Source organism: Bombina bombina, chromosome 9, assembly GCF_027579735.1.
Source record: "Bombina bombina isolate aBomBom1 chromosome 9, aBomBom1.pri, whole genome shotgun sequence".
Lineage (NCBI taxonomy): Eukaryota > Metazoa > Chordata > Amphibia > Anura > Bombinatoridae > Bombina > Bombina bombina.
Window position 1 is genome coordinate 195,744,873 of NC_069507.1, and position 12,341 is coordinate 195,757,213.

The window sequence follows — 12,341 nt, forward strand, 5'->3', positions numbered from 1 at the left end:
CTCATTCTATGAGGGCTGTTTCTTCTTCCTGGGCATTTAAAAATGAAGCTTCTGTGGAACAGATTTGCAAGGCTGCAACTTGGTCCTCTTTGCATACTTTTTCAAAGTTTTATAAATTTGATACTTTTGCCTCGGCTGATGCTTCTTTTGGGAGAAGGGTTCTTCTGGCAGTGGTGCCTTCTGTTTAGGTCTACCTGTCTTGCCCCTCCCTTATCATATGTGTCCTCTAGCTTGGGTATTGTTTCCCACTAGTAATTCATGATCCCGAGGACTCACCATATCTTAGGAAAGAAAAATATAATTTATGCATACCTGATAAATTTATTTATTTCCGGATATGGCTCACCCTTAAGACAGTTATTTTTTTTAAAAACCTAAGGCACCTCTACACTTTTGTGTTATCTTCTTTTTCCATTTTTCCTTCGGCCGAATGACTGGGGATTATGGGTAAGGGAAGTGACATATATAGCAGCTTTGCAGTAGTGCTCTTTGCCTCCTCCTGCTGTCCAGGAGTGATATTCCAACTAGTAATTGATGATTCCGTGGACTCACCATATCCGGAAATAAATACATTTATTAGGTAAGCATACTTTCACCTAGATTTAGAGTTTGGCGTTAGCCGTCAAAAGCAGCGTTAAGGGGTCCTAACGCTGCTTTTTACCGCCCGCTGGTATTTAGAGTCAGGCAGGAAAGGGTCTACTGCTCACTTTCTTTCCGCGACTCGAGGCTACCGCAGATCCCCTTACGTCAATTGCGTATCCTATCTTTTCAATGGGATTTGCCTAACACCGGTATTACGAGTCTTGGAAGAAGTGAGCGGTACACCCTCTACCGACAAGACTCCTACCAACAAAAAAGTCAGTAGTTAAGAGCTTTATGGGCTAACGTGGAACATAAAGCTCTTAACTAAAGTGCTAAAAAGTACACTAACACCCATAAACTACCTATGAACCCCTAAACCGAGGCCACCCCACATCGCAAACCCTATAATAAAAAATGTAGTGTTTTTTTTTTTTTTTGTACTATAGTTTAGTTTATTTAATTAAATTTAATTGTAGGTAATTGTAGTTAATTAATTTAATTAATTTAATGATAGTGTAGTGTTAGGTTTAATTGTAACTTAGGTTAGGATTTATTTTACAGGTAATTTTGTAATTATTTTAACTAGGTAGCTATTAAATAGTTAATAACTATTAAATAGCTATTGTACCTAGTTAAAATAAATACAAAGTTGCCTGTAAATAATAAGTGTAGTTAGGTGTCGGCGACGTTGGGGGGGAGATTAGGGGTTAATAAATATAATGTAGGTGTCGGCGATGTTGGGGGCAGCAGATTAGGGGTTTATAGGTATAATGTAGGTGGCGGCGGTGTCCGGAGCGGCAGGTTAGGGGTTAATAATATAATATAGGTGTCAGCGATAGCGGGGGTGGCAGATAAGGGGTTAATAAGTGTAAGGTTAGGGGTGTTCAGACTCGGGGTTCATGTTAGGGTGTTAGGTGTAGACTTAGAAAGTGTTTCCCCATAGGAAACAATGGGGCTGCGTTAGGAGCTGAACGCTGCTTTTTTGCAGGTGTTAGGTATTTTTTCAGCCAGCTCAGCCCCATTGTTTCCTATGGGGATATCGTGCACGAGCACGTTTTTACAGCTTACTGCTACCGTAAGCAACGCTGGTATTGAGGGTTGAAGTGGCGTTAAATTATGCTCAACGCTCACTTTTCTGAGGCTAACGCAGCCATTCAGACAACTCAAAATACCAGCGTTGTCTTAAGGGTGCGCTGGAATAAAAAGGAGCGTTAGCTACGTGGGTCTTTACCAACAAAACTCTAAATCTAGGCGATTATGTTTTATACTAAAAATAAACGGGAAAGTTGTTTAAAAAATGTACGTTCTGCCTCAATCATAAAAGAAAAAATGTGTTTTTTATGTCCTTTTTTTAAAGTTTGCTACAGTCCTGGAGAGAAGAAAGTTGTACAATGGAGATACTAAGCCAATTTACTAGTATTCTGTACAAGTTTCCATTATTTAAAAGGACAGCCTACACCAGAATTTTTATTGTTTGAAAAGATAGATAATCCCTTTATTACCCAATCCCCAGTTTTGCATAACCAACACTGTTACATTAATAGAATTTTTACCTCTGTGATTACCTTGTATCTAAGCAATTGTAGACTTCCTCCTTATCTCAGTTCTTTTGACAGACATGCATTTTAACCAATTAGTGCTGACTCATAAATAACTCCACAGGAGTAAGCACAATGTTATCTATGGGACAAACATGAACTAGCAGTGTCTAACCGTGAAAAACTGTCAAAATGCACTGAAATAATAGGCAGTTCAAAAGCTTAGAAATTAGCATATGAGCCTACCTAGATTTAGCTTTCCACAAAGAAGAGAGAGAGCAAAGCAAATTTGATGATAAAAGCAAATTGAAAAGTTTTTTAAAATTCCATGCCCTATCTGAATCATGAAAGTTTAATGTTGACTAGACTGTCCCTTTAAGCCCCTTTTTCATGTGACCTATATATACTGCAGTTACAAAGATAGTCTGCACTTGAATTTTATTTATCTAATTTTAAAGTGTATTCTTAACTTGATGCAGGCCTGAAATGAACTGTACATTTAATAAAGATCTGTAATTTCTCAGAGGGGCAATTAACTAAAAATAAATAATTTGCACATTTTAGCAAAATCCTACGCACAACAAGCATTCAAGCAAGAAATCTATGTATCCATTGACATTTACATTTATTTACAGCTGTATTAGGGACAATCTCTTTCCACATTATTTACCTCCGCAGTGTCCATTTTCATTCAGCGAGAAGCCTTGGCCACACTGTTTATGAAGACAAAGGAAAAACAAGCATATTACTGTCTTTTCTTTCGGCTACATTTTAATAGGAAATATAGTTTTACCATACTTTTTTTGTGGCTTTATTTAAAGACATTTATTTAGGTTTTATACTTTGTAAAGTGATTTATCTATGTATGTTTCATTTAAATATGGTGCTCCCTTAATATTGTGAATATGACACTTACATATAAAGGGACATTTTACTATAAAAAATGTTTCCTTACACCAGTATATTATTTTAAAGGGACATGACACCCAATTATTTATTTCATGATTCAGCTAGAGCATGCAATTTTAAACAACTTTCCAATTTAATTATTTTATTAAATTTGCTTCATTCTCTTGATATCCTTTGTTGAAAAGCATATCTAGATAGGCTCAGTAGCTGCTGATTTGTGGTTGCTCTTTCTTCAACGAAGGTTATCTAAAGAATGAAGCAAATTAGATAAAAGAAGTAAATTGGAATGATGTTTAAAATTGTATTCTCTATATTTTGGGTTTCATGTCCCTTTAACAAATGCCTTTTTTAATGTTGCTGTTTTAACCTCTAAATAATGGTTCAAGTGACATACAGTATAATAAAGAAAATGCTCTAATGAGTTAGAGTCCTTAATTATTGCACTATTGCTGCATACAATTACTTCTGTAGAGGTTAAAGGGACATGAAACCCACATTTTTCTCTTTCACAATTTCGAAACTTTCCATTTTACTTCTATTATCTAATTTATTTTGCTTTCCTGGTATCCTTTGTTGAAAATAATACCTAGATAGATTCAGGAGCTGCTGATTGGTTGCTGAACATTTATGCCTCATCTTATTGGCTCACCCAGTGCATTCAGCTAGCTCCCAGTAGTGCATTGCAGCTTCTTCAACAATGGATACCAAGAGAAGGAACCAATTAGATAATAAAAGGACATTGGGAAGTGGTTTCAAATTGTATGCTCCCTCTGAATTATGAAAGAAATGTTTTGGGTTTCATGTCCCTTTAAGGGCAGCTCTAAAGAAGCTTTGCACTTCTGCTCCATAGCTGAACATGGCTGTTGATTGGTAGCTATGCACATATGCCTGTTATCTTTGGCTCACTGACTGTTTTTAGCTTCAGACCAGTAGTATATTGCTGCTCTAAATACAAGCAATAGTGCAACAAAAAACGTTCTTATATATTACCATAATGATCACCTGGCTATTAAAACCTATATAGGGGCTTTATTGTGTGGGTTAAACACATAGGGCAAGATTACAAGTGGAGCAATAAATTATCACATGCCCGCAAACAAGCTTGCAGTAGCAATTAGCGCTTATAAAATCAGATCTCTGGTTAATTTTATAAATCTGCCTCAAATGGCCCCAAAATACTGTCTAGTGAAGTCTATTAAAAATAAATATGTCAGCATCTTTATTTTTGAATAAAATAACAGCACTAGGCAGTGGGTTAAAGTTGGTGGGAGTGGGGTGTTAGAAAAAGAAACGGCACTGAAAAGTGCATTGACATTACAGCCAAAGGGAGATGTTTACCCATTTACTATATATGTATATGCTTATATGCATATATATTTATGTGTTAATATGTGTATATACACATATTAACAAATAAATATGTATGTATATTAGCATATACGTACAGTATCTCACAAAAGTGAGTACACCCCTCACATTTTTGTAAATATTCAATTATATCTTTTCATGTGACAACACTGAAGAAATGACACTTTGCTACAATGTAAAGTAGTGAGTGTACAGCCTGTATAACAGTGTAAATTTGCTGTCCCCTCAAAATAACTCAACACACAGCAATTAAAGGGAGACTGTACCCAAAAATTTACTTTCGTGATTCAGATTGAGCATGAAATTTTAAGAAACTTTCTAATTTACTCCTATTATCAAATTTTCTTCATTCTCTTGGTATCTTTATTTGAAATGCAGGCCCATTTTTGGTGAACAACCTGGGTTGTCCTTGCTGATTGGTGGATAAATTCATCCACCAATAAAAAAGTGCTGTCCAGAGTACTGAAACCAAAAAAAAGCTTAGATGCCTTCTTTTTCAAATAATGATAGCAAGAGAACGAAGAAAAATTGATAATAGGAGTAAATTAGAAAGTTGCTTAAAATTGCATGCTCTTTCTGAATTACAAAAGAAAACATTTGGGTACAGTGTCCCTTTAATATCTAAACCGTTGGCAACAAAAGTTGACACTCACTACTTTACATTGTAGCAAAGTGTAATTTCTTCAGTGTTGTCACATGAAAAGATATAATAAAATATTTACAAAAATGTGAGGGGTGTACTCACTTTTGTGAGATACTGGTATATATTTATATTTGCTGCCATTGCTGCATGACTTACCCCCTTCGCTGGCCATGATGTTCTGATGCTGTCTCTGATGGCATCAGAGCGAGGCTCCAATAGAAGCCCATGGAAGCGCGTTCTCGTAAGCGCAATGCTTCCCAGCGATGCAAACGTTAGGTTGTGTTCACATTATCGTGTGCTGGTATTACACAGTGGAGCACAAATATTGGTTTCATCAAAGCAATACTTAGCGCTCCACTTATAATCTGGCCCATAGTGTTGCAGTGTCGTTAACAAATTACAGCATGACATTTTATCACTAGAATGGTCCGATGATCTAAAGCTGGAGAAATGATCTGAGAAGTCTCATGAGTACTGCAAGGTTCCCTCCAAGAATTTTAGAAATTTCTAGATATGTTCATTTTAGTTTGAGAGCCATTTTAATGGCTATGCAGCAATGTTAAGGAGACATTGTAAAAAAAATGCTCAAAAAAGCCACCAAAGATTTTGCACAATTTCCCCCCATGTCGGTGAGTTTTTTATAATCAAGCCATAAGAGTCAAACTTAAACATTAATTAATCAGAACATTGAAATGGACTAAGGGGTCAATTTATTATTGGCCGAATACGGCCAATTCACCCTGTTTCCGCGCGAGCCTTTAGGCTGGCCGGAAACAGGAGTTAAGAAGCAGTGGTCTATAGACCGCTGCTCCTTAACTCATATGCCGCCTCTGAGGCTGCATACAGCAATCTACCCGATCCTATACAATCGGGATGATTGACACCCCCTGCTAGCGGCCGCAAATCTGCAGGGGTCGGTATTGCTCAAGCAGTTCACTAGAACTGCTTGTGCAATGCTGAATATGGACAGTGTATGCTGTCCGCATTCAGCGATGTCTGGTGGACATGATACGCTACAGTGTATCATGTCCACCAGACTTTAATAAATTGATCCCTAAGACTGCACATTGAGCTCGCTCCTGTGCTGATATGGGACATAAAAAACAGCTAAGCAGCATTTTAACCAGACCATTTATTACAATATCACTTTGCAAAATATTCTGGCACCATAACGCGATTATAAAATGTTCAATGTGATTCAAGGGCAAATGTGCACATTATTCTTTATGCATTTATTAATAAATGTACTATTCGTGTACTATTCTTATACTTTTATAGTCACATACTATTCATTTGTAGCGCACAATAGTTTTGTTAACACAACTTTGAATCTCAACCATTATTTCATTAGTACTAATGAATTAATTACTATTAATTACTAATGAACTAATTACTATTAATTACTAATGAACTAATTGCTATTTTCTATATCATTAAGTCATAGACAGTAGGTGTACTATGAGAACCCTGTCTGCCCATCTTTGTAATGAGTAAGCAGCAAACACTGTGCATTTGCTGCCCATAGCCACTATTCCACAAGTATTTCCTTGTGCAGCAGTTGTCATATAACCTTCACTTTGTAACTTGCGGTAAGCAGGCTCGCATGACTGTGCCTGTACCAATAGAGCTCCAGAAAAGCCTCTACTGCTTATTACGTAACTAAGAGCCAATATGGTAAAAAAACACTAGTTTTGTTTAAAACACAATAACTACATCATGTAAAAGTCCTAAATCTTTTACTCACAATCAATCCAGAGCTGATATTCAAGGAATACAAATGACAGTGAATTTAGGGTCAACAGTGCCTTTGGTGCTTCCCAGGTAATTAACACAGGACTTCTGTTTAAGGTAACTATGGTATTTTAAAGTACAAAACATTAGTACTTTTATTAAATGATTTAAATGGACTTGAAAAAAAATTGTCATCTCCATAATGTTTCATTAATAAAAAATATTATCCCAAACCATTATACACACACATTATTTATTTTGCTTTTTCTTTTTTTTTTTTAAATTGCATCTGAAAGCTATATTTGCTCCATTCCAACAAGAGTGTCTTATGTTTTCTTGTAAACTAGTATTTACTCTCCCACAGTCTCCTAAACCATTTATTCTCTGAAGGTGGATTATCAGTAGGTAGTTTAGTTGCAAATTTAGTTTGCAAAATGTGCTTGCATAATTAATGGTAGTAGGTTACCTTTCAGTTTCTATGGCTTGTGAGCATTTTATATATATATATATATATATATATATATATATATATATATATATATATATATATATATATATATATTGTTGATACTATATGCTTTTATAATATATGGTCTGTGTAAATATATATGCTGTGATTGAGAGAAAATCACTGTTATAAAATGGTTATATCCGTACGTGCCTCATTGGGATTAACCCTTTGTGGACAAAAATAACATTCGCATAGGTGATGAGTTTAAAGGTGTTAGTAATAAATTTACATTATTTTTGGTTGCTTTTTACTTTTGTATAAATTGTATATATATTTCAAATACAACAATCGACAATCGACCTTGCCTCTTTGATGAAATATTTTGATGAATAAATAATTTCTTTATAATTAAGTCCTCATGATGTTTGAAGTTTTTTGTGTATATATATATATATATATATATATATATATATATATATATATACACATACACACACACACATGTAGCCGAAAGTATTGGTACCCTTGCATTTTGATAGAGAAACACTGGAGATTGCTAAAATGCATGTTGACAAGATTATTATTATTATATATTAATTTTTTTAAAGGGACAGTATACACTCATTTTCATATAACTGCATGTAATAGACACTACTATAAAGAATAAGATGCACAGATACTGATATAAAAATCCAGTATAAAAATGTTTAAAAACTTTCTTAGAAGCTCTCAGTTTAGCTCTGTTGAAAAGGAAGCTGGAAAGCCCACTGCAAGTGGAAAATAAGACCCTCCCCCTTCTTTTGCATATGAAAAGACCATTTACACAAGCAGGAGCAAGCTGGAGAAGGTAGCTGACGGTATTCACATAAAACTTTGGGGCTTGGTTAGGAGTCTGAAAATCAGAGCAAAGTTATTAAAAAATAAGCAAAACTATACATTTTTTTTTAAAAAAAACAACCTTTATGGGCTATATAAATAGATCATCTACAAAACATTTATGCAAAGAAAAAATGAGTGTATAATGTCCCTTTAATCTTATCTGAGTTCTTGCAAGTGAATGCCAGACTTCCTCTGGATGTTTTGTTAATTTGTTTTGTAATGTTCCCTATGGGCTTTGCACCCAGACTTGTCTGGGGTTACCTGCCTGTGGCTCTAGGGACTGTACAGCTACCTGAGAGTGCTATTGAGCACCCAGGGCTGTGCATTTTGCAGGGTCATGGGATGTGTACCCAGCTCAGTCTGAGAGTGCAGTCCACTTCCGTGTTTTGTATGTATCATGGTAGATTACATGTCTGTGCACCCTTGGGAGGTTCCCACTTCCCAGTTTGTTTGAGAACTTGCAATGTTTGACTGTATTAGGGACCCAGGATGGGGAGAGACCTTGACTTGGTTCCTGGGCTTGACCCATTTGGCCAGATGCGGTAACTAACTCCTCCAGTTTTGCTCTTCTCTTCTCAGCTGAGTGCTTGCAAGTGAGTGCCAGACTTCTTCTGTGTGTTGTATATATTTGTGTGTATATATATATATATATATATATATATATATATATATATATATATATACTGTATATATATATATATATATATATATATATATATATACACACACACACACACACACACACCATTATAGATGTAAGATTATAAATTAAATTTAGTCTGATTGTTACAAAAAAAAAACAACTAATAATCAGAAATAGAGCAAAACCACCATAAAGGAAGATAAAAGCATAAAAATAATAATATTCTAATATGTCCCTTTAATAAGAGACAGATAATAAAACACGTAAAGCATAGCATAATGTAAATAATAAATACGCACCTCAATGTTAGTCGGTTTAGTTACACTATCTTCTTCATGGGGGTAAGGAATTTCCAGCACAGAATTAATTTCCCCTTTGGCGATCCCCCGGGTAAATACACGACCATCAGGCCACGTCACCTCTATGCTGCTGGCTTCATCCTTTCCTAGAGGACAAACAGAGGGGAAAGAAATCAAACAAAGATGTCATTTTTTGGATGCTACAGCAAAGCAAATTATCAGGCAACAAAATCTAGCTCTGAAAGCCTCTTAGTTATTGCCTGAAAAATGACTTCTGTTATAAAACATCTATTCTTGTTTTATAGCTTATTAAAAAAACAGTCATCATATTGGGTTTTATTTCACTGCTAAATCCAAGAACCTGCGAACAATTATTTTTCAATATGTTGTAATATTCTGTTATTCTTTGAGTTTTTATGGATTTTGCTGCGAGGGCATAAATTGAGACTCCCAGTTTTCCTGCAGTTTTATAGCTTTTTCACTCTCTCTCTCTCTGTCGTCAGTTTCAAGTCAATAGACAGGTGGAGCAGAAATTCACATCATATACTGGAAAAATAGTAACATTCTTTCATTGTTTCTACAGAAAATAGCCATAATGAAAACACAGTATCTACTATTCTACACTGTCACATGTAATCACAATTTTGTAGCAGTGTCACCAGCAATGCAGTAATTCCACTCAACTGTAAAAATTGTATTTACTAGTCCACCCAACCTATGAATAGACATAATAAAAGGGGCATCATATATTAAAAGGACATCATAGGGATACTAAACCCAATTTTTTTCTTTCATGATTCAGATAGAGCATGCAATTTTAAACAACTTTCTAATTTACTCCTATTATTAATTTTTCTTTGTTCTCTTGGTATCTTTATTTAAAAAAGCAGGACTGTAAGCTTAGAAGACAGCCCATTTATGGTTCATAACCCTGGATAGTGCTTGCTGATTGGTGGATACATTTAGCCACCAATCAGCAAGCGCTACCCAGGTGCTGAACCGAAGATGGGCCAGCTTGTTAGCTTGTATTCCTGCTTTTTCAAATAAAGATACCAAAAGAACAAAGAAAAAATAATAAAAAAGGAGTAAATTAGAAAGTTGCTTAAAATTGCATGCTCTATCTGAATCATGAAAGAAAAAATGTGGGTTCAGTATTTCTCTAAAGTAAAATTTTATTTTAGATAGAGTGTACAATTAAAAAAAAAATATATTAAAATTCATTTTTATGATAATATTTTTCTTTCTTTCTCTTGGTATTTTTTGTTGAAACATAGTTCCTTTCCATGAGAGTATACCTGAGTAGGCTATGAGCGTGCATGTGTTTAGAGCACTGTATGGCAGCAGTATGTTTTTAATAAAATTAATGTACCAGACAGCATTTTGGGGCTAAAGTTGGTGTTAGAAAAAACAGCACTGAAAAGTGCTTTTACATTGCGATCTATTGGAACTGTGTGTTCCCAGTAAATATATATGTATATATGCATTTAGATATATATTTAAAATTGCTGCCATCGCTGCGCTACCTACCCCCTTCGCTGCACTGAGCTTATGATAAAAGGCCCTCTTGTGAGCGCAATGCTTCCCAGCAATGTGCACACTAATCTTGCCCTTACTCTGCCAACTGTTTGAAAAGCTTAGCTGGAGGCTTAATATCCCTTTAAGAATGAAAAAGCCACATGTCAAATGCTTTCTTGGCATTCACTCCACTAATGTTGGGATATATTCTAGTACTTTAGAAAAGTTTATTACTTTTTATATTTACAAATATCCCTATAGACTTTAATGGCACGGTTTAATAGAAAAACATTGACTTCCATTGTAGTGAACACAGAGTACAATGGTACTACATTCCCTTTGTAAATTGTCATCACATTAGCGGAATAAGGGTAAAATGTACAGGGTTTCCTGTCTTTCTAAATTCTGCAAATGATCCCAGTAAATGATGGTTTTACCTCAGTATTGACCCGGCTAATACCTCTATACACAGAGCTGAAAACTTTAAAATTGCCTTTGATTTAATTAAGATTTAGTCAATGCAACATATTAACCACATCTTTATTTAAGTCAATTATCTATCCTGGTGACATATTATGTACAAAAGAAAAAGAACCCCACAAAACACAATACTTATTATTTTAATACATGTGCAGTGTCTTGGAAGTGCTGATAGAGATCTCTGTGCAAGTAAAAGGAAAAAGGCTTATTCAGAATCTTAAAAAAAAGAAAGAAAAATCCTTAAAACTGACCATATTTATTTGGCACCACATCTACTAATGATTCACACATAGACAAGAGTTTTAATGAATACACAGGAAGCCAAGCACAAAATCTACTGAAGACCGCACTGTTAGCACTGCTAGAGAAAGGGATCATTATGTGACTAATACAGACAAGACAAAGGGGGGTAGTTATCAAGCCGTCAACCTCAAATACGCTGGAATTCCGCAGTGTATTTGTGGCGAGGCTGATTCGCCTTAGTTATCAAAGGCTACAGACCGGCAAAAGTAGAATTTTGTGACGTAAACTTCGATCCGCCGGACTCAGTCCGACACAGATCGATTCTTACGTCACTACAGATGTTCCGCACACAAGTGCGGCACAATCTGACTACTTTTGCTAGTTATCAAAAAAGTAGCAGGTACGCTCGGCACTTTTCCGGCCCAGCATACCTGGTTTTCAAACCGCCACCCTGGAGGCGGCGGATCCCATAGGAATCAATGGGAGTCTGACCATAGCGAAAGTACAAGTTCGCTGCTGCCAGACATCCCATTGATTCCTATGGGAGATGTCTGCACCTAACACCTTAACATGTACCCTGAGTCTAAACACCACTAATCTGTCCCCCCTACACCGCCGCAACTAAATAAAGTTATTACCCCCTAAACCGCCGCTCCCGGAGCCCACCGACACTATAATAAATATTTTAACCCCTAAACCGCCGCTCCCGGAGCCCACCGCCACCTACATTATACCTACAGGGAGTGCAGAATTATTAGGCAAATGAGTATTTTGACCACATCATCCTCTTTATGCATGTTGTCTTACTCCAAGCTGTATAGGCTCGAAAGCCTACTACCAATTAAGCATATTAGGTGATGTTCATCTCTGTAATGAGAAGGGGTGTGGTCTAATGACATCAACACCCTATATCAGGTGTGCATAATTATTAGGCAACTTCCTTTCCTTTGGCAAAATGGGTCAAAAGAAGGACTTGACAGGCTCAGAAAAGTCAAAAATAGTGAGATATCTTGCAGAGGGATGCAGCACTCTTAAAATTGCAAAGCTTCTGAAGCGTGAT

At 35.9% G+C, this 12,341-nt stretch overlaps 1 protein-coding gene across 4 annotated transcripts in view; it reads right to left on the reverse strand.

Moving 5' to 3' along the window:
- CRTAC1 (cartilage acidic protein 1) overlaps positions 1-12,341 on the reverse strand; it is a 1,047,407-nt gene that overhangs the window by 64,239 nt on the left and 970,827 nt on the right. For all 4 annotated transcript variants that reach the window (XM_053692551.1, XM_053692550.1, XM_053692553.1 and 1 more), the window contains exons 12-13: positions 9,044-9,189; positions 2,791-2,833 (exon numbers count right to left, since the gene is read on the reverse strand). In XM_053692551.1, the coding sequence (XP_053548526.1) occupies positions 2,791-2,833; positions 9,044-9,189 (189 nt within the window). The remainder of the gene's footprint in view (positions 1-2,790; positions 2,834-9,043; positions 9,190-12,341) is intronic.